At 47.1% G+C, this 22,494-nt stretch overlaps 1 protein-coding gene and 1 long non-coding RNA gene across 10 annotated transcripts in view; one reads left to right on the top strand and one right to left on the bottom strand.

The window, feature by feature from the left end:
* The window catches only part of LOC106571171 (rho-associated protein kinase 2), a 74,518-nt gene that overhangs the window by 8,172 nt on the left and 43,852 nt on the right, over positions 1-22,494 (bottom strand). For all 9 annotated transcript variants that reach the window (XR_006759142.1, XR_001320866.2, XM_045695595.1 and 6 more), the window contains exons 10-26: positions 21,533-21,626; positions 18,088-18,176; positions 17,934-17,982; positions 17,721-17,856; positions 16,779-16,870; positions 16,401-16,647; positions 12,865-12,971; positions 12,302-12,461; positions 11,726-11,886; positions 10,191-10,375; positions 8,523-8,592; positions 8,064-8,167; positions 6,757-6,943; positions 5,511-5,604; positions 3,926-4,020; positions 2,813-3,004; positions 178-349 (exon numbers count right to left, since the gene is read on the bottom strand). Coding sequence is in view for 7 of the 9 variants with exons in the window: in XM_045695595.1 (XP_045551551.1) it covers positions 178-349; positions 2,813-3,004; positions 3,926-4,020; positions 5,511-5,604; positions 6,757-6,943; positions 8,064-8,167; positions 8,523-8,592; positions 10,191-10,375; positions 11,726-11,886; positions 12,302-12,461; positions 12,865-12,971; positions 16,401-16,647; positions 16,779-16,870; positions 17,721-17,856; positions 17,934-17,982; positions 18,088-18,176; positions 21,533-21,626 (2,234 nt within the window). In the remaining 2 variants the exon portion in view is untranslated. The remainder of the gene's footprint in view (positions 1-177; positions 350-2,812; positions 3,005-3,925; positions 4,021-5,510; positions 5,605-6,756; positions 6,944-8,063; positions 8,168-8,522; positions 8,593-10,190; positions 10,376-11,725; positions 11,887-12,301; positions 12,462-12,864; positions 12,972-16,400; positions 16,648-16,778; positions 16,871-17,720; positions 17,857-17,933; positions 17,983-18,087; positions 18,177-21,532; positions 21,627-22,494) is intronic.
* On the top strand, positions 8,966-9,558 carry LOC123727261 (uncharacterized). The gene is made up of 3 exons (XR_006759143.1): positions 8,966-9,204; positions 9,279-9,442; positions 9,515-9,558. It is a non-coding gene; the product is annotated as an uncharacterized lncRNA (long non-coding RNA).

Below are 22,494 nucleotides of genomic sequence, written 5' to 3'. Positions count from 1 at the left end.
TGAAAACATTTTATTTATTTTTTTAATTATTAAATTTTGTTATGCTAATGGAGATATGATTTTTCGCTGGATGTCCGGCCGCACAGGGGTTAAATTACTACGTGCTCAGTGTTTTGACTCGAGTGCTCAGTGTTTTGACTCGAGTGTTAAAGTGAGGGGTGTTGAAAGTGTTGTTACCTGGGTAACCACTGTCGTCCATGTCCAGGTCGTTACCACTGCTGATACTGGTGGAGTCCATGGAGGTGACGCTCAGAGAGATTAGCTGACAACGCAGCTGCTCGATGTCACTGTCCTTACTGTCCAAGGCCATCTGCAGCTCCATGTGCACCTGGCTCTCGTCCAATATCACCTGGAGGTGGAAATACACACACACACACACACACTTGAATTTAGCCGAAAGAATGTCAGTTAGCTTGGATTTCCTGGTGTCTTCATATGGATGTAATTGTGGGAGGCCATTACAGCCAACTGGCCTCATTCCCCACAGCATTACCTAGTAATAATAACAACATGTGAGATGCTCTCATAGTGAAATGTTCACAGCAGCAAGTGGTTGTGTGATGCTGAGTTTAACGTTGTGATTGCGTTTTGGTCGGACTAGTACTGAGCGATTAGTGCTTTTTGAGGTGGTTTCCGTCATTAAAAAAGTATCACGGTTTTCGATTTCAATAAAAAAATTAAAAAAACATTAAATGCATTTCAAATAATGACATGACAATGATTTTAGAGCTTTGTAATGGAAATTCCAAAGCCACAAATAGTGAACATTCAATTGCCAAAACATTGAAAATATTCCATTGTCTCCATCAGGTCCACATTGAGTAGACATCAATAGAAAAATAGGAAATTACTATGAAATAATAAAACAGTTCAGTTGTGTATATTACTATATTAACAACTTGATTATTTTTCATTCCTCAGTCATCATCTCATCGCTGCTCAGACAGTAGCAGTCAGCCAGCCAGTTTTCTGTGTTCCCCATACTGTACTGTCTTTAGCTAGCCTGCCTAAGCATGCTGCAGAGCTGTCTGACAAAATCATTTGACCAGTTCTTCAAAGTAGACACGACATACTTTCACAAACTGTCTCTGTCCCTCTCGATGTTGTGTTGTGTACATTCCTCCCTCAGTTGTGTGTATCTAACCTAATGTTGCAGGCGTAAAAGTGTATTCGTCCAGAGATCTGTATATAATGATGACATGCTCATGTTTCCACCTTAACAATGGGAGTCGTTGTACCAAAGGCGGGAAGGCAGGCAACAAGCTTAGGTCCAAATTAAACCCATAGAAACACATTGGGTTTATTTTGGACATTTGTCTCTTGTCCGAGACGGAAAAAATAGGCAGATTATCGTCATTGTAGTTAATTACCATGTTTCTACGCTGAACTAGATTGAATATTTGGCTTAATGAAAACTACAACTCCCTTCAGCTCAGCGTCCCACAAAGTTCTTGACTTGATTTCTCTCGTGAATTATATTGAATTCTCTCTAGACAAACGCTGCTTTGGACTCACAAAAAAACAAAACATTGCTCAGCACTAGGTTAGACTGACTGCCTGCCTGTTAAAGTGGTTGTGTGATGGTTAGTATAAGTATAGTAAAACTAAATGCATGCTCTTCAACCGATCGCTGCCCACACCTGCCCGCCCGTCCAGCATCACTACTCTGGACGGTTCTGACAGAATATGTGGACAACTACAGATACCTAGGTGTCTGGTTAGACTGTAAACTCTCCTTACAGACTCACATTAAGCATCTCCAATCCAAAATTAAATCTAGAATAAGCTTCCTATTTCGCAACAAAGCATCCTTCACTCATGCTGCCAAACATACCCTCGTAAAACTGACTATCCTACCGATCCTCGACTTCGGCGATGTCATTTACAAAATAGCCTCCAACGCTCTACTCAACAAATTGGATGCAGTCTATCACAGTGCCATCCGTTTTGTCACCAAAGCCCCATATACAACCCACCACTGCGACCTGTACACTCTCGTTGGCTGGCCCTCGCTTCATACCCGTCGCAGAACCCACTGGCTCCAGGTCATCTATAAGTCTTTGCTAGGTAAAGCCCCCGCCTTATCTCAGCTCACTGGTCACCATAGCAGCACCCACCCGTAGCATGCGCTCCAGCAGGTATATTGCACTGGTCACCCCCAAAGCCAATTCCTCTTTCGGCTGCCTTTCCTTCCAGATCTCTGCTGCCAATGACTGGAACGAACTGCAAAAATCCCTGAAGCTGGAGACTCATATCTCCCTCACTAGCTTTAAGCACCAGCTGTCAGAGCAGCTCACAGACCACTGCACCTGTACATAGCCCATCTGTAAATAGCCCATCCAACTACCTCATCCCCATACTGTTATTTATTTTATTTTATTTATTTTGCTCCTTTGCACCCCAGTATTTCTACTTGCACACTCATCTTCTGCACATCTATCACTCCCAGTGTTTAATTGCTATATTGTAATTATTTCACCACTATGGCCTATTTATTGCCTTACCTCCCTTATCCTACCTCATTTGCACACACACTGTATATAGACTTTTTCTATTGTATGTTTTTTTATTCCATGTGTAACTCTGTGTTCTTGTTTGTGTCGCACTGCTTTGCTTTATCTTGGCCAGGTCGCAGTTGTAAATGAGAACTTGTTCTCAACTAGCCTACCTGGCTATGGTTAGTATAAGGTTGTGGTTTGGTTAGTATAAAGTTGTGTGATGGTTAGTATAAAGTTGTGGTTGTGTTTTGGTTGTACTGACTGCCTGTCAGTGGTTGTGTGATGGTTAGCATAAGGTTGTGTTTTAGACTAACCGCCTGCATGTCGTTGATCTCTTTCTGGTACTTGATGATGGTGGAGTTGAGTTTCTCCTTCTCTGACCTCAGCTCCAGCTGCAGCTTCCTGTTCTCCTTCTCCTTCCTGCGCACGTCCAGCGTGTCGTCGCGGTTGTGACCGGTACGCAACGTCTCCCTGCGGTTCATGATCTCGGACAGCTTGTTGATCGCCTGGTGGACATGTACATATACAGTCCACAATATACTATGGAAATGGACAGCACACTGCAATATATATTCTCAATGAAAAACACGTTATGGGCTGGTTTCTCTGACACAATTCAGCCTAGTTCTGGAACAAAACAAATCGCATTTAATGGAGATTCTCTATTGAGTATCCCTTTTAGTCCGGGACTAGGCATCTGACCCTATATATTAAATCAACCGATGGATGCATACTATGTAACATTGGAGTTCTGTCGCTGTCCTGCTGATCCCAGGACATAAACACAACCATAATTTGTATTCCAGGTGCTAGCGTTTTATGCTAACCAATACCCTACCAATAACATGGGCAGTGTTCAAATACCTATACTTTCTGTCTAAATAGTAAGCATTTTGGGTATGTGAAAATGTAACATTTTATAGAAAGTGACATTGAGAAAAGATGATGCTTTAAAAATGCCAGGATGTCATATACTCATTTTCATCTAGTAGAATTCACTGCACACTATTGAGGACGAACAGCTGATAATCAGATATGCACCCAAATTAACTATTGGCGGGAATCAATGTAATTGCGCATTCTCAGTATGGATGAGCCTAGTATGTTGATATTTGTTGCATACCTCATCTGTTTCTACTAAACAGTACATTCTAAATAGTATGTAGTACTATTAGTACACAGTATGTAACTTACTACTGTAACGCGCTCTGGATAAGATCGTCTGCTAAATGACTAACATGTACAGATGTAGTTTTAGTAAGTAGTAGACAAGACAGACTTCAGACACAGCCATCGTCTTAGTAGGGCTAGGGTGGCGCTACTCCAGGTCTCAGGGCAGGCGATGTCACCGCAAGATGGCCGCTAGCGCTAACTAGCCAGCTAGTTCACACGTGACACAGTTCAGTCTCATCCGTCAAGTCTATCACCTGAATCTTGAGCGTTCTCTCCGTCTGCAGCTGCTTCTCGAAGGACATCTTTACACAGTTCATCTGTCTCTCCTCCTCTCTGGCCTTCTGCAGCTCTGTGGACCAAACCAATACCAAACATTCTCACAACACCCCTGGAACGTTTTGGACAACACACAGCATCCCCAAACCAATACCAAACATTCTCACAACATCCCTGGAACGTTTTGGACAACACACAGCATCACCAAACCAATACCAAACATTCTTACAACATCCCTGGAACGTTTTGGACAACACACAGCATCACCAAACCAATACCAAACATTCTCACAACACCCCTGGAACGTTTTGGACAACACACAGCATCACCAAACCAATACCAAACATTCTCACAACACCCCTGGAACGTTTTGGACAACACACAGCATCACCAAACATTCTCACAACACCCCTGGAACGTTTTGGACAACACACAGCATCACCAAACCAATACCAAACATTCTCATAACATCTCTGTTACATTCTGGCCACTGAGAACCGGGGCTCAGAGCACACGGGGCGAGGGCTCTAGACAATGAGAGGAGGGGCGAGGGCTCTAGACAATGAGAGGAGGGGCGAGGGCTCTAGACAATGAGAGGAGGGGCGAGGGCTCAAGACAATGAGAGGAGGGGCGAGGGCTCTAGACAATGAGAGGAGGGGCGAGGGCTCTAGACAATGAGAGGAGGGGCGAGGGCTCAAGACAATGAGAGGAGGGGCGAGGGCTCAAGACAATGAGAGGAGGGGCGAGGGCTCTAGACAATGAGAGGAGGGGCGAGGGCTCAAGACAATGAGAGGAGGGGCGAGGGCTCTAGACAATGAGAGGAGGGGCGAGGGCTCTAGACAATGAGAGGAGGGGCGAGGGCTCTAGACAATGAGAGGAGGGGCGAGGGCTCTAGACAATGAGAGGAGGGGCGAGGGCTCTAGACAATGAGAGGAGGGGCGAGGGCTCTAGACAATGAGAGGAGGGGCGAGGGCTCTAGACAATGAGAGGAGGGGCGAGGGCTCTAGACAATGAGAGGAGGGGCGAGGGCTCTAGACAATGAGAGGAGGGGCGAGGGCTCTAGACAATGAGAGGAGGGGCGAGGGCTCTAGACAATGAGAGGAGGGGCGAGGGCTCAAGACAATGAGAGGAGGGGCGAGGGCTCTAGACAATGAGAGGAGAGGCGAGGGCTCAAGACAATGAGAGGAGGGGCGAGGGCTCAAGACAATGAGAGGAGGGGCGAGGGCTCTAGACAATGAGAGGAGGGGCGAGGGCTCTAGACAATGAGAGGAGGGGCGAGGGCTCTAGACAATGAGAGGAGGGGCGAGGGCTCTAGACAATGAGAGGAGGGGCGAGGGCTCTAGACAATGAGAGGAGGGGCGAGGGCTCAAGACAATGAGAGGAGGGGCGAGGGCTCTAGACAATGAGAGGAGGGGCGAGGGCTCTAGACAATGAGAGGAGGGGCGAGGGCTCAAGACAATGAGAGGAGGGGCGAGGGCTCTAGACAATGAGAGGAGGGGCGAGGGCTCTAGACAATGAGAGGAGGGGCGAGGGCTCTAGACAATGAGAGGAGGGGCGACTCACGTTGCTGCATCTCCTTCAGTTGGTTATTGAGCTCCTCCTTCTCATTGGCCAGGTTGGCCACGTCCACTGTCAGGGTGCGGTTGGACTCCTCCAGCTGTAGGAGGCAGCAGAGGACAAGTCGGCGTTACAGACACTCCAAGTACTGTGTGTGTGTGTGTGTGTGTGTGTGTGTGTGTGTGTGTGTGTGTGTGTGTGTGTGGGGGTCTTTTAATGCGAGTAAAGTACATGCCGGATAGAAAAGTCACAACAAGCCTGATGGAAAAAGCACATTTTCCGGTAAACTTTCCAAATGTCAGCAAAATCTAAATACACAAGACAAAGTGGGAACTTTTTGTGTCTATAAAATTAGTAATGCGAGAAATGGCGGTGGAAACGCCTTTATGGGCAAATGTTGATATAACAACATATCAAAGTAAAGTTGGACTAACGCGATGACGTGGTGTGGGGTCCTCCCACTGCGACTCGTCAGGAAACCATGCAGTTTATTATGCTACAGATGAAATAAGTTATAATGAACTTCACAGGGGGGTGAAAGTGCAAGGAGATGAGCTTCATGCTCCTTTCCAATAAATATCCAGGGTCTTATTCTGGTGACATGATGATCGATGATTGGCTGCTGTTTGACAAATAAAATGTAATCTTGCTATTTTGTCTATAATAGTCTCATCATGTAGGCTATACCAGCACTGTAGCTGTGAGCTGCATGTGCCAAGACCAGAGTGGGCACATTCGCTATATAACGCAAAATCTTTTGTGACAAAACCATCAGCAGAATTGAAAATGCGATGGAAACAGATTTAAATTCTATTTTTTATTTGGTACATGGAAGTTATTTTTAATTTGATGGAAACATCTCTGGAAGGAAAATGCATATTTTTATGCGGATTCTAGAATATTTGCATGAATGACAGTTGGCTATTGGATGGAAACCTAGCTAGTGAAACCTAGCTTCAGAAACCCTCTCTTTGACAATATTCTTAACTGATTGATTGAATTCAGGTCTCAGTTTCACTGTATCGCTCTCTACCTCCCTCTCGTCCTCCCTCGCTCTGTCAGTCTCTCTTCCTCCCTCGCTCTGTCAGTCTCTCTTCCTCCCTCTGTCTCTCTCTATCCCCTCCCTGTTGTCTACTAGCTCCTGCCTGTGTTGGGCCATCATGTCTCCTCTCCCTCCTCCCCCTCCCACTCCTTCCCTCTCTCCCACTCCTTCCCTCTCTCTCTGCCCCCCTCTCCATCTCCCCCCTCTCACCGAGCCAATGGTAGCCTCCTTGTCTCCTAGCTCCTGCCTGTGTCTGGCCATCATGTCCTTCACCTCCAGCTCCTTCATGATCTTCTCCTTCTCCAGGTCGGAGTACTGCTCTTCGGCGATGGAGCGCGCCAGCTGCTCCGAGTCCGCCTTGGTCAGGCTCACCTCCAGCTGGGCCGCCAGGGAATCCCTGAGGGAAAGAAGATCCAGAATGTCAGGGAATGTGGGAACATTGGGGAATTGGACACTATAACCTGGGAAATGTTAACGAGACCAAATCTGTGCCCAGTACTGTTACAGCCATCAGAGAATCCCTGGGTAGGGAAGTAGAGACCCCTGGAAATTAGGAATGTGGGGAAATTCTCACACTACTGTATGGGAAAATAAAGTTAATGAAACCTAATCTAGTCCAGTACTGTATGGCAGAGCAGTCACTGGAAGGCCGGAAAGGAAATCCCGTAATACCAGGAAAATCAGTGTGTGAGATTTTCCACTACAATAGGGGAAAGAGGAACAGATAACATTAGTGTCATGTTTGTCAGGGCATTCACACGACCAAGGCCAACATTCATCTCTCAAAGTCAGTAAATGTTATGTTCAGGCCAATCAATGAGCTCCATAGCCATTTCTATGAAACACTTACCCATAGTCCTACGGGCTTGTTGTTACAGGAGTCTACACGTTAAAAGTCTGTCTGTGTGGCTTTACAGTGCGTGTTAATCTCGGTTAACTCAGAACTAAAATCTTGCGTCATTTTGTCAGATGCTCAAAGCTTATTGTGTTGGTGATATGGTGATTGATGGCACATCACCTGTAGACTGGAGGTTAGGTACACTCTGATCATGTTACCTGCAGTATTGTCAGGCTATCATCTCGCAATTGACTGAGTGCTAAGGGTGGAAAGCATGTTGAGGTTAGGCTACAGATCATCTTTCAGGGACAGACAGTCCTAGAGAGACTAAGTGTGCTCATGACTCTAATCTCCAACAGTTTGTTAGAGGTGCTCAGAGGGTCAAAATGATATTTTCCTTTCAAAATGGTCCGGCCCAGCACCTACAGTAGATGCGTAACCAGGCCAGCACAGTACATCTGGGCTCAGTTTGGCTTGGCTCAGTAGTGTGAACAAATAGTGTCAGGTAGGGTTGCAAAATTCTGTTAACTTTCCCCAAAGTTCCCAGGTTTTCCAGAAATCCTGGTTGTAAGATTACTGGAAGATTTCTGGAAAACATGGGAATTTTGGGAAAAGTTACCAGAATGTTGCAACCTTAGTGTCAAGGAACAGTTCCTGGTTGGAACTAATGTTCCAGTACCTCTCCTCCTGGTACTCCTCCAGTCTCTGCTGAATGTCCTTATACAGCTTGTTCCTCTCGTCACACTCCTCCTTCAGCTCCCGGTTCTGGGTCTTGTACAGGGTCTGGCACAGAGGAAACGGTCAACACACAACAACTATGAGACATCCCAAATGGCACCATATTCCATATGTAGTGCACTACTTTTGACCAGGGTCCATAGGGATCTGGCCAAAAGTAGTGCGCTACATAGGGGATAGCGTGCCATTTGGGACAAAACACTACACTGGTAAGCAGAATGAATAGACAGAAAAGAGCTAATAGTCTTTCTTAGGGGGTGCAAAATTCCAGTCACTTTCCCAAAATACCCAGGAGTATTCCAACCAGGATTTCTGGAAAACCTGGGAATTTTGGGAAAATTGCAAGAATTTTGCGACCCAGACTTTCCACACGTTGGGAGTGTCGAGAAATCAACAGTACCGTGAAATACTGCTCCGCCTCCAGCTGGTCCTTCAACTCCTTCAGCTGTCCTTCAGCCTCCTGTCTCTCCCTGTGATTGGGCAAAATCACTGTCAATCACTGCCATGTCAAATCACATGTCAATCTGAAACAAGTGACACACACCTCCCACCACTTAGGGTATGGGAAAGGCAGACATGATATCTAACATCCATTGGTCATCACATCCTCTCTCTCACACACTCATGTCCAAGCCAGCCGCACTGTGCGCGCGCGTGTGTGTGTGTGTGTGTGTGTGTGTGTGTGTGTCCCTCTACCTGCGTAGCTCCTGGTTCTGTTTCTCCAGGCTCTGCTTCATGTCTAGCAGGTGTGTGTGTGTGTGTGTGTGTGTGTCCCTCTACCTGCGTAGCTCCTGGTTCTGTTTCTCCAGGCTCTGCTTCATGTCTAGCAGGTGTGTGTGTGTGTGTGTGTGTGTCCCTCTACCTGCGTAGCTCCTGGTTCTGTTTCTCCAGGCTCTGCTTCATGTCTAGCAGGTGTGTGTGTGTGTGTGTGTGTCCCTCTACCTGCGTAGCTCCTGGTTCTGTTTCTCCAGGCTCTGCTTCATGTCTAGCAGGTGTGTGTGTGTGTGTGTGTGTGTGTGTCCCTCTACCTGCGTAGCTCCTGGTTCTGTTTCTCCAGGCTCTGCTTCATGTCTAGCAGGTGTGTGTGTGTGTGTGTGTCCCTCTACCTGCGTAGCTCCTGGTTCTGTTTCTCCAGGCTCTGCTTCATGTCTAGCAGGTGTGTGTGTGTGTGTGTGTGTCCCTCTACCTGCGTAGCTCCTGGTTCTGTTTCTCCAGGCTCTGCTTCATGTCTAGCAGGTGTGTGTGTGTGTGTGTGTGTCCCTCTACCTGCGTAGCTCCTGGTTCTGTTTCTCCAGGCTCTGCTTCATGTCTAGCAGGTGTGTGTGTGTGTGTGTCCCTCTACCTGCGTAGCTCCTGGTTCTGTTTCTCCAGGCTCTGCTTCATGTCTAGCAGGTGTGTGTGTGTGTGTGTGTGTCCCTCTACCTGCGTAGCTCCTGGTTCTGTTTCTCCAGGCTCTGCTTCATGTCTAGCAGGTGTGTGTGTGTGTGTGTGTCCCTCTACCTGCGTAGCTCCTGGTTCTGTTTCTCCAGGCTCTGCTTCATGTCTAGCAGGTGTGTGTGTGTGTGTGTGTGTCCCTCTACCTGCGTAGCTCCTGGTTCTGTTTCTCCAGGCTCTGCTTCATGTCTAGCAGGTGTGTGTGTGTGTGTGTGTGTGTGTGTGTGTCCCTCTACCTGCGTAGCTCCTGGTTCTGTTTCTCCAGGCTCTGCTTCATGTCTAGCAGGTGTGTGTGTGTGTGTGTGTCCCTCTACCTGCGTAGCTCCTGGTTCTGTTTCTCCAGGCTCTGCTTCATGTCTAGCAGGTGTGTGTGTGTGTGTGTGTGTCCCTCTACCTGCGTAGCTCCTGGTTCTGTTTCTCCAGGCTCTGCTTCATGTCTAGCAGGTGTGTGTGTGTGTGTGTGTGTCCCTCTACCTGCGTAGCTCCTGGTTCTGTTTCTCCAGGCTCTGCTTCATGTCTAGCAGGTGTGTGTGTGTGTGTGTGTGTGTGTCCCTCTACCTGCGTAGCTCCTGGTTCTGTTTCTCCAGGCTCTGCTTCATGTCTAGCAGGTGTGTGTGTGTGTGTGTCCCTCTACCTGCGTAGCTCCTGGTTCTGTTTCTCCAGGCTCTGCTTCATGTCTAGCAGGTGGTTGAGCTCCTGCTTCAGCTGCTTCTCTGAGGAACGCAGGGCGGTCACCTGCTGGGTCTGGGCCTTCAGGTCGTTCTTGCTCAGCCTGCGCTTCTGCTCCTCCTGCTCCATGCCCAGGCTCAGGTTCTTCACCTAGAGGTGGAAGGAAGGAGGGGAGATAAAGAGGGAGAGAGCGAAAGAGAGCAAGATGGTGAGGTTAGTCAGGGTAAAGACAGCACCAAGACCTACAGCTAACTGCCAAAAGAAGTAAATGAGGGATACAAAGTATATTGAAAGCAGGTGCTTCCACACAGGTGAGGTTCCCGAGTTCATTAAGCAATTAACATCCCATCATGCTTAGGGTCATGTATAGAAATGCTGGGCAGGCCATTATTTTGGCTGCTATGGCTATACCCCCATAGAATGACAATGCCCCCATCCACAGGGCACGAGTGGTCACCGAATGGTTTGATGAGCACGAAAACGATGTAAACCATATGCCATTGTCGCCTGTGGCCAGATCTCAACCAAATAGAACACTTATGGGAGATTCGGCGGCTGAGACAGCGTTTTCCACCACCAACAGCAAAACACCAAATGGTGGATTTTCTTGTGGAAGAATGGAGCATCCCTCCAATAGAGTTCCAGACACTTGTAGAATCTATGCCAGAGTGCATTGAAGCTGTTCTGGCTCATAGTGGCCCAACGCCCTATTAAGACACTATGTTGCTGTTTCCTTTATTTTGGCTGGTTCCTGGATCTTTGCAGCTGATGAAACAGAGAGAAGTCTCCACGAAACACAAATCTTTACACACTCTCTCACACATTCAACTCCTTACACACACACACACTCTCTCACACATTCAACTCCTTACACACACACACACTCTCTCACACATTCAACTCCTTACACACACACACACTCTCTCACACATTCAACTCCTTACACACACACTCTCTCACACATTCAACTCCTTACACACACACACACACACTCTCTCACACATTCAACTCCTTACACACACACTCTCTCACACATTCAACTCCTTACACACACACACACTCTCTCACACATTCAACTCCTTACACACACACACACTCTCTCACACATTCAACTCCTTACACACACACACACTCTCTCACACACACACACTCTCTCACACATTCAACTCCTTACACACACACACACTCTCTCACACATTCAACTCCTTACACACACACTCTCTCACACATTCAACTCCTTACACACACACTCTCTCACACATTCAACTCCTTACACACACACACACTCTCTCACACATTCAACTCCTCACACACACACACACACACACACACACACACCACACACACACACACACACACACACACACACACACACACACACACACACACACACACACACACACACACACACACACACACACACACACACACACACACACACGGCATGTACAGACATGCACAGGCTTGTCCAGACACACATACACAAACCCTAACACACACCTCCTCGGCGAGTTTGTCCTTGTGCGTGTTCAGCTCATCCACTTTTTGTTGGGCCTGCTTGTAGTCACAGTCCAGCATGGAGTGCTCCTTCTCCAGCTGCAGCAGTCTGGACTCCAGCTGCAGCTTGGAGCTCCGCTCCTCCTGCAGCGTCCGCTCCATCCCTGACAAACACAAGGACACAATGCTACCATAACTATTAGAATAATAGATAATTGTATAATGTGGTCCATTAGCCAACACCTTTATCCAAACTGTCATTATTGACCTCTCTTTTTTCCCCACATACATTTTTCTCTAATATGCTACATTTCTATCCATCCCAGGTTCCTGGATCGAATCCCCGAGCTGACAAGGTAAAAATCTGTCATTCTGCCACTGAGCAAGGCAGTTAACCCACTGTTCCCCGGGCGCCGAAAGACAGGGATGTCGATTAAAGCAGCCCCCCCACACCTCATTGATTCAGAGGGGTGGGGTTAAATGTGGAAGACACATTTCAGTTGAAGGCATTCTGTTGTACAACTGACTAGGTATCCCCCTTTCCCCAAATCACCTCTCCTTTTTCTTCCTCCCTCTCACCTTTCAGGGCCTCAGACTTGGCCTCCTCAATGGACTTATAGACCTGGTTCTTGTCAGCAAGGCGTGTCTTGGTGGCCTTGTGCTCGGCCTCCTCTATGTCAAAACTCTGTTGCAACGACTTGAGCTTGAACGTCAGGTCAATCTCCTGGTTGCTCTTCTCCTAATGGGCCCAACCAGAGGTCAAAGGTCAGCTGTGTGTTTGTTTATTTGTGGCTGTAATCTGTGTACATCCACAGGACAAAGAGGGGACATCTGCCCCTGTGAGACCTGAGAGGACTTGAGATGATTAAAGAAATAGAAGATACTTCTCCCTCTCTGATAGGGACATTTTTATCACGTTGCTCACACCTATCCAATCCTCTCAGATCTCCACAAGAAAGGGGGAGGGGCTAGAGGCCAATTTGGGCTTGGGAAAATCCCATGGAGCCCGAGTGCCATCTACAGTAAGTCTTACCAGTGGAGTGGAGGGTTGTGTTCATCATGGCACATTTTAAAAAACAAACACTTGTTTTAGTCCGTTTTCTTCCATTTGGTGTCTAATGAACACCACCCAGGCCTCTTACCTTCTCCATGTCAGTGAGTCTCTGCTGCAGCTGCCTCTTCTCTGTCTGTGTTCCAGAGAGAAAACCCTTCATCTGCTTCACCTCCTCCTCCAGGCCCAGGATATGTCCTGACAGAGAGAAAATAAGATTGAGAATGAGAGTGTGTGGAAAATAGATAGAAAGGCAAAAAGAAAGGGGAAAAGAGGTAGAGGCCTTAGTACAGAGGTAGAGACATTAGTACAGAGGTAGAGGCCTTAGTACAGAGGTAGAGAGCTTAGTACAGAGGTAGAGATATTAGTACAGAGGTAGAGGCCTTAGTACAGAGGTAGAGAGCTTAGTACAGAGGTAGAGGCCTTAGTACAGAGGTAGAGGCCTTAGTACAGAGGTAGAGGCCTTAGTACAGAGGTAGAGGCCTTAGTACAGAGGTAGAGGCCTTAGTACAGAGGTAGAGGCCTTAGTACAGAGGTAGAGAGCTTAGTACAGAGGTAGAGAGCTTAGTACAGAGGTAGAGGCCTTAGTACAGAGGTAGAGGCCTTAGTACAGAGGTAGAGGCCTTAGTACAGAGGTAGAGGCCTTAGTACAGAGGTAGAGGCCTTAGTACAGAGGTAGAGGCCTTAGTACAGAGGTAGAGGCCTTAGTACAGAGGTAGAGACCTTAGTACAGAGGTAGAGACCTTAGTACAGAGGTAGAGACCTTAGTACAGAGGTAGAGACCTTAGTACAGAGGTAGAGACCTTAGTACAGAGGTAGAGACCTTAGTACAGAGGTAGAGGCCTTAGTACAGAGGTAGAGGCCTTAGTACAGAGGTAGAGACATTAGTACAGAGGTAGAGACCTTAGTACAGAGGTAGAGACATTAGTACAGAGGTAGAGAGCTTAGTACAGAGGTAGAGATATTAGTACAGAGGTAGAGATATTAGTACAGAGGTAGAGAGCTTAGTACAGAGGTAGAGAGCTTAGTACAGAGGTAGGGGCCTTAGTACAGAGGTAGAGGCCTTAGTACAGAGGTAGAGGCCTTAGTACAGAGGTAGAGGCCTTAGTACAGAGGTAGAGGCCTTAGTACAGAGGTAGAGGCCTTAGTACAGAGGTAGAGGCCTTAGTACAGAGGTAGAGAGCTTAGTACAGAGGTAGAGAGCTTAGTACAGAGGTAGAGAGCTTAGTACAGAGGTAGAGGCCTTAGTACAGAGGTAGAGAGCTTAGTACAGAGGTAGAGAGCTTAGTACAGAGGTAGAGAGCTTAGTACAGAGGTAGAGGCCTTAGTACAGAGGTAGAGACCTTAGTACAGAGGTAGAGGCCTTAGTACAGAGGTAGAGGCCTTAGTACAGAGGTAGAGGCCTTAGTACAGAGGTAGAGACCTTAGTACAGAGGTAGAGACCTTAGTACAGAGGTAGAGACCTTAGTACAGAGGTAGAGACCTTAGTACAGAGGTAGAGACCTTAGTACAGAGGTAGAGACCTTAGTACAGAGGTAGAGACCTTAGTACAGAGGTAGAGGCCTTAGTACAGAGGTAGAGGCCTTAGTACAGAGGTAGAGGCCTTAGTACAGAGGTAGAGGCCTTAGTACAGAGGTAGAGGCCTTAGTACAGAGGTAGAGGCCTTAGTACAGAGGTAGAGGCCTTAGTACAGAGGTAGAGGCCTTAGTACAGAGGTAGAGGCCTTAGTACAGAGGTAGAGACCTTAGTACAGAGGTAGAGACCTTAGTACAGAGGTAGAGGCCTTAGTACAGAGGTAGAGGCCTTAGTAGAGAGGTAGAGGCCTTAGTACAGAGGTAGAGAGCTTAGTACAGAGGTAGAGACATTAGTACAGAGGTAGAGACATTAGTATAGAGGTAGAGACCTTAGTACAGAGGTAGAGACATTAGTACAGAGGTAGAGGCCTTAGTACAGAGGTAGAGGCCTTAGTACAGAGGTAGAGGCCTTAGTACAGAGGTAGAGGCCTTAGTACAGAGGTAGAGGCCTTAGTACAGAGGTAGAGGCCTTAGTACAGAGGTAGAGGCCTTAGTACAGAGGTAGAGGCCTTAGTACAGAGGTAGAGGCCTTAGTACAGAGGTAGAGGCCTTAGTACAGAGGTAGAGGCCTTAGTACAGAGGTAGAGGCCTTAGTACAGAGGTAGAGGCCTTAGTACAGAGGTAGAGGCCTTAGTACAGAGGTAGAGAGCTTAGTACAGAGGTAGAGAGCTTAGTACAGAGGTAGAGGCCTTAGTACAGAGGTAGAGGCCTTAGTACAGAGGTAGAGGCCTTAGTACAGAGGTAGAGGCCTTAGTACAGAGGTAGAGAGCTTAGTACAGAGGTAGAGATATTAGTACAGAGGTAGAGATATTAGTATAGAGGTAGAGACCTTAGTACAGAGGTAGAGATATTAGTACAGAGGTAGAGACCTTAGTATAGAGGTAGAGATATTAGTATAGAGGTAGAGATATTAGTATAGAGGTAGAGACCTTAGTATAGAGGTAGAGACCTTAGTATAGAGGTAGAGACATTAGTATAGAGGTAGAGACCTTAGTATAGAGGTAGAGATATTAGTATAGAGGTAGAGATATTAGTATAGAGGTAGAGATATTAGTATAGAGGTAGAGATATTAGTATAGAGGTAGAGACCTTAGTACAGAGGTAGAGATATTAGTATAGAGGTAGAGATATTAGTACAGAGGTAGAGATATTAGTACAGAGGTAGAGATATTAGTACAGAGGTAGAGATATTAGTATAGAGGTAGAGATATTAGTATAGAGGTAGAGATATTAGTATAGAGGTAGAGATATTAGTATAGAGGTAGAGATATTAGTACAGAGGTAGAGATATTAGTACAGAGGTAGAGACCTTAGTACAGAGGTAGAGATATTAGTATAGAGGTAGAGATATTAGTATAGAGGTAGAGACCTTAGTATAGAGGTAGAGATATTAGTATAGAGGTAGAGATATTAGTACAGAGGTAGAGATATTAGTATAGAGGTAGAGACCTTAGTATAGAGGTAGAGATATTAGTATAGAGGTAGAGACCTTAGTATAGAGGTAGAGATATTAGTATAGAGGTAGAGATATTAGTATAGAGGTAGAGACCTTAGTATAGAGGTAGAGATATTAGTATAGAGGTAGAGATATTAGTATAGAGGTAGAGATATCTATGAGGGCACCAAGCTAAGGAGAACACACACCGGTTCAGTCATGGCTTCACACAGAGTTCTAGGAGACATTACATCATCTACCTGTATTCACTCATTCCCTTCTTTAATGTGTAAAAATAACATATGTCAATGTTTATTTTCCTTGTTGCTCCTGACTCCACCCAAGTGGAGACTTTGAAAGAGGGAAAACTATGAGACATGTCCTGCCTGTTCCAAACTGTCCCGTCTGAACTGAATGGATGCAATGACCAATGTCCCAAAGTTTCCAAAACACAGGGTCTCTGTAAGAGTGACGTACTCTCAGGCAGACCTGGGTCCTAGCTGTGCGGGGATGAGCTTGCCTGGCACAATATAACTAATGAAATGGTTCCTAAAGTGCAAACCCTGCCCCTCATGTCAATATGGAACCAATGGAATGGTTAAAAACGTGCAAACTCACCCTGCAGGTCAACTATAGTCTCTGTCCCCAGACTGTGGTTCCTCCTCTCGGCCTCCAGGTCGGCCTGAAGGCTCATCAGCTGCTGCTCTATGCCCATCTTGGCGTTCTCCAGCTGGGTGCACTTGTCCACCATCTCCCTGAGGCTGAGCTCCAGGGCCTGGGCATGCTTCTGGGCCTCCACCTGGCTCCTCCGCAGTCGCCCTGCCGCCTCCTGCTCCTCTGCCAGCACCGCTGTCGCCTCATCCAGCTGAGAAGGAAGACATGTGGTGGTGGAGTGGTTGGAGTTTATCTTTCTTAGTCAATTCAGGAATGCAGAATTGGTGTGGAGTGAGCGAGAGCGCGACAGAGAAGGTAGAGAGATGGACTGTTCCGCCTCACCTGTCTCTGCAGGTGGATGTTCTTGTCACTGGACATCTGAGAGGTCTGGTTCCTCCTCTTCAGCTCTTCCAGCTGGTCCCGCAGGCTGTTCACTAGACAAGGACAATCAGGTGGACAGATCAATCAGTGTATCTGTGTTTAGGAGAGTGTGAACATGTACAGGTGACATAGATGGACAGGAGGATTTATTATGGATCCCCGAGGCAGCCGCTACTCTTCCTGTAAAGGTAACTGGAGTGTGTGTAGGGACAAAATCCTAACTTAATTGCTGAATTCCAAATCAACCCCTAGCCCTTACACCCTAGGCATTATAGATCTGAGAGGATTGGACAGATCTAAGCATTATAGTAAATAGATTCACATTGCCTTCTGATTGGCTGGGTGGAGAATGATGTCGAGGTGTTGCTTCCACCAAGCCAATCCTCTCAGATGTAAAGGAGTGGCTGGGCAGTAGGGGTCGGGGAGTAGGGGCCGGGCAGTAGGGGCCGGGCAGTAGGGGCCGGGCAGTAGGGGCCGGAGAGTAGGGGCCGGAGAGTAGGGGCCGGGCAGTAGGGGCCGGGGGTTGATTTGGGTTTCAGCAACTGTTTCATTGACATAATGTTGAGATGATTAGATAATGTTCCATACATAGACATAGCATCCATTGAAAAGGCTTGGAACCTCTAACCCAGTTTTCCCAAACTCTGTCCTTGGGACCTCAGTGGGTGCACATTTTGTTTTTTTGCACTAGCACTACACAACTGATTAAAATAATCAAGTAATCATCAAGCTTTGATCATTTGAATTAGCTGTGTAGCATTAGAGCAAAAAAAAAAACCGTGCCCTCCGTCGAGTCCCGAGGACAGAGTTTGGGAAACCCTGCTAACCCTTGAATGGGGAGATCTGTTCAAGGGATTCTATTTCTATGGTTCCATGTGTACACGTCACACAGCGTGGGCTTACGGTCGTTCTCCAGGCTGCGTTTCCTGTCCGCCTCCAGCTCCACCTTGCGGAGGTTCTCTGCACTCTGGTACTGCAGCAGGGCCCTCTCTCTCTCCAGCTGCCTCAGAGAAGACTCCACTCTCTGCCTGCTGCTCATCTACAGGGACAGGGTCATGTGTGATGTGCCAAAACATTACTGACCAACTCTACATACTGCACATCACCCAGTCTCACCTCTTCCTCCAGTTCTTTGACCAGCTTCTCTAGATGACTAGTGGTAGTCCTGGGGAGAGAGGAACATGTGGGAGTAAGAGTGTGTGTGTGTGTGTGTGTGTGTGTGTGTGTGTGAGAGAGTGTGTGTGTGTGTGTGTTCTGTGGTGAGCCCTACTTGTATTTGTTTTCCAGGTGGTCTTTGGCCTGCATCTCATGGTTGAGCTGCTCCTCAAGACAATGGAACTTCTTCTGCAGCTGATCTGACTGAAGAAGACAGGGAAGGAGAGTTAACAGGTACGCACGCTAACATGGAGCTCACCAGATGCACACTCAGGTATCAACATGTCTGGCAGTTGTGTCTGGTAACCACACAGCTCTGAGTTCTGACTGTTCTGTCTGGTAACCACACAGCTCTGAGTTCTGACTGTTGTGTCTGGTAATCACACAGCTCTGAGTTCTGACAGTTCTGTCTGGTAATCACACAGCTCTGAGTTCTGACTGTTGTGTCTGGTAATCACACAGCTCTGAGTTCTGACAGTTCTGTCTGGTAATCACACAGTTCTGAGTTCTGACGCCACTGTCTTGTAATCACACAGCTCAGAGTTCTGACAGTTCTGTCTGGTAACCACACAGCTCTGAGTTCTGACGCCACTGTCTTGTAATCACACAGCTCAGAGTTCTGACAGTTCTGTCTGGTAACCACACAGCTCTGAGTTCTGACAGTTCTGTCTGGTAACCACACAGCTCTGAGTTCTGACAGTTCTGTCTGGTAACCACACAGCTCTGAGTTCTGACAGTTCTGTCTGGTAATCACACAGCTCTGAGTTCTGACAGTTCTGTCTGGTAACCACACAGCTCTGAGTTCTGACAGTTCTGTCTGGTAATCACACAGCTCTGAGTTCTGACTGTTGTGTCTGGTAATCACACAGCTCTGAGTTCTGACAGTTCTGTCTGGTAATCACACAGCTCTGAGTTCTGACAGTTCTGTCTGGTAATCACACAGCTCTGAGTTCTGACAGTTGTGTCTGGTAATCACACAGCTCTGAGTTCTGACGCCACTGTCTTGTAATCACACAGCTCAGAGTTCTGACTGTTGTGTCTGGTAATCACACAGCTCTGAGTTCTGACAGTTCTGTCTGGTAATCACACAGCTCTGAGTTCTGACTGTTGTGTCTGGTAATCACACAGCTCTGAGTTCTGACAGTTCTGTCTGGTAATCACACAGCTCTGAGTTCTGACAGTTGTGTCTGGTAATCACACAGCTCTGAGTTCTGACTGTTCTGTCTGGTAATCACACAGCTCTGAGTTCTGACAGTTCTGTCTGGTAACCACACAGCTCTGAGTTCTGACTGTTGTGTCTGGTAATCACACAGCTCTGAGTTCTGACTGTTGTGTCTGGTAACCACACAGCTCTGAGTTCTGACTGTTGTGTCTGGTAACCACACAGCTCTGAGTTCTGACAGTTCTGTCTGGTAATCACACAGTTCTGAGTTCTGACTGTTGTGTCTGGTAATCACACAGCTCTGAGTTCTGACTGTTGTGTCTGGTAATCACACAGCTCTGAGTTCTGACTGTTCTGTCTGGTAATCACACAGCTCTGAGTTCTGACTGTTGTGTCTGGTAATCACACAGCTCTGAGTTCTGACAGTTCTGTCTGGTAATCACACAGCTCTGAGTTCTGACTGTTGTGTCTGGTAATCACACAGCTCTGAGTTCTGACAGTTCTGTCTGGTAATCACACAGCTCTGAGTTCTGACGCCACTGTCTTGTAATCACACAGCTCAGAGTTCTGACAGTTCTGTCTGGTAACCACACAGCTCTGAGTTCTGACGCCACTGTCTTGTAATCACACAGCTCAGAGTTCTGACAGTTCTGTCTGGTAACCACACAGCTCTGAGTTCTGACAGTTCTGTCTGGTAACCACACAGCTCTGAGTTCTGACAGTTCTGTCTGGTAACCACACAGCTCTGAGTTCTGACAGTTCTGTCTGGTAATCACACAGCTCTGAGTTCTGACAGTTCTGTCTGGTAACCACACAGCTCTGAGTTCTGACAGTTCTGTCTGGTAATCACACAGCTCTGAGTTCTGACTGTTGTGTCTGGTAACCACACAGCTCTGAGTTCTGACAGTTCTGTCTGGTAATCACACAGCTCTGAGTTCTGACTGTTCTGTCTGGTAATCACACAGCTCTGAGTTCTGACTGTTCTGTCTGGTAATCACACAGCTCTGAGTTCTGACTGTTGTGTCTGGTAACCACACAGCTCTGAGTTCTGACAGTTCTGTCTGGTAACCACACAGCTCTGAGTTCTGACTGTTGTGTCTGGTAACCACACAGCTCAGAGTTCTGACAGTTCTGTCTGGTAATCACACAGCTCTGAGTTCTGACAGTTCTGTCTGGTAATCACACAGCTCTGAGTTCTGACTGTTGTGTCTGGTAATCACACAGTTCTGAGTTCTGACAGTTCTGTCTGGTAATCACACAGCTCTGAGTTCTGACTGTTGTGTCTGGTAATCACACAGCTCTGAGTTCTGACTGTTGTGTCTGGTAATCACACAGCTCTGAGTTCTGACAGTTCTGTCTGGTAATCACACAGCTCTGAGTTCTGACTGTTGTGTCTGGTAATCACACAGCTCTGAGTTCTGACAGTTCTGTCTGGTAATCACACAGCTCTGAGTTCTGACAGTTCTGTCTGGTAATCACACAGCTCTGAGTTCTGACAGTTCTGTCTGGTAATCACACAGCTCTGAGTTCTGACAGTTCTGTCTGGTAATCACACAGCTCTGAGTTCTGACTGTTCTGTCTGGTAATCACACAGCTCTGAGTTCTGACTGTTCTGTCTGGTAATCACACAGTTCTGTCAGTTGTTGTATGTCTGTCAGATAGAATTCTATTGTGTCCGTCTGATAATTGAGGGTGCGTTCGTAAATTCGCTCTGGCTATTTCAGAGCACTCTCGTCTGAGTGCGTCAGAGCGCAGAGTAACTGACAAATTGACGAACACTCAACACCTGTTCAATATGGCCGGTGTCGGTAAATGTCAGCAAAGAAGCGTAATTAAATTGTTGCCAGCAGCACAGTTACAGTCACCAACGCTCTGGATAACATGAAAACAGCCTAACCAGCTCTGCTAGGGGGAGTAAAATGGTCAGAGTGGGGCGTTCTCTCATTTGTGTCTGGATGTAGCTAGCAAGCTAGCCAACTTTAGCCAATTAGTTTGGGTGTTTGACTGCTGTTGTGAGGCCAGAACGCTGGGATCAACCCTACTCCTCAGTCAGAGTGTCCAGTGTGCGCTCTGAATGCTCCGTGAATGAAACGCTCTGAATTTAAGAACGCCCAGAGGGCACTGGCACTCCAGATTCAATTTCCAAACACACCCTGAGTATGTCTGTGTTCTATTCAATCAGTCTGTCTAAGAGTTATGTCTGTCTATGCGAGTGTTCTATTTTACTGATTAGTCTTCAGAGCTACTACATTGCATCGAACATTTCAATTTTAAATTTGGGCTCAAATGTAGTCTTGTGCCATCTGAGTACACATCTTCCCCTCTGCTCCCAGCTGTGCTTTAAAAACAAGCAAACAAACCCAAACACATGTATGTATGCAACAATTCAACATCCTACCTCTCCTTTGATGCCGTCCTGTTTTTCCTCACAGCTATCCACACAGTCCTCAGATTCCTCCACAGAGATCACTTTATTCACACCGCTTAGCAATCTGGTAGAGGAGAGAGGACATGGGTCTTTAAACTGGCTTTACCTGAGGTGCCCTACCAACCATGCCAACCTCCATGCCAGTGTCCCGCCCCATAACACATCCTGCCCAACCCAGAACCCACCCACTTCCTACTCCAGCGCTACAATCCCCATTCACTGATCGTGATCATAAGATCAGACCTTTATCATGAGCCTAGTGGATTTTCTACAAGGGCTGTTGGAACAAGGAGGCAGTGTAAAGCAGGAACAGACGCACAGTGTATGACTGGCTTAAAACGGTTTTACAGTTCTACACGTATGAAACAATCTCTCCCTCCATCCCTCACCCTCCCTCCATCCCTCACTCACCCTCCCTCCCTCCATCCATCCCTCACTCACCCTCCCTCCATCCCTCACCCTCCCTCCATTCCTCACCCTCCCTCCATCCCTCACTCACCCTCCCTCCATCCATCCCTCACTCACCCTCCCTCCATCCCTCACCCTCCCTCCATTCCTCACCCTCCCTCCATCCCTCACTCACCCTCCCTCCATCCCTCACTCACCCTCCCTCCCTCCATCCCTCACTCACCCTCCCTCCATCCATCCCTCTCCCTCCCTCCATCCCTCTCCCTCCCTCCCTCCATCCCTCTCTAGTTACAGGCAGAGCTGACTAAGCACATTTCCTGCAGAGCACAGAGAACCTTAAAAAAAAACAAATACCCTGTGAATAAAGACAGACCGTTAAATACAAAAACTCCCTTAAAACATACAGTACATCAATTCGTTCCAATTTAAATGTAGTAAACCAAACCCGATTCCTGGATAATTGGCTAGCGTGCTGAAGCTAAATATAACAATAATAACTGAATACAGACACTGTATAGATGCCA

Source organism: Salmo salar, chromosome ssa15 (genome assembly GCF_905237065.1).
Source record: "Salmo salar chromosome ssa15, Ssal_v3.1, whole genome shotgun sequence".
In the NCBI taxonomy this organism is placed as follows: domain Eukaryota; kingdom Metazoa; phylum Chordata; class Actinopteri; order Salmoniformes; family Salmonidae; genus Salmo; species Salmo salar.
This window is presented reverse-complemented; position numbering and strand designations above follow the sequence as displayed.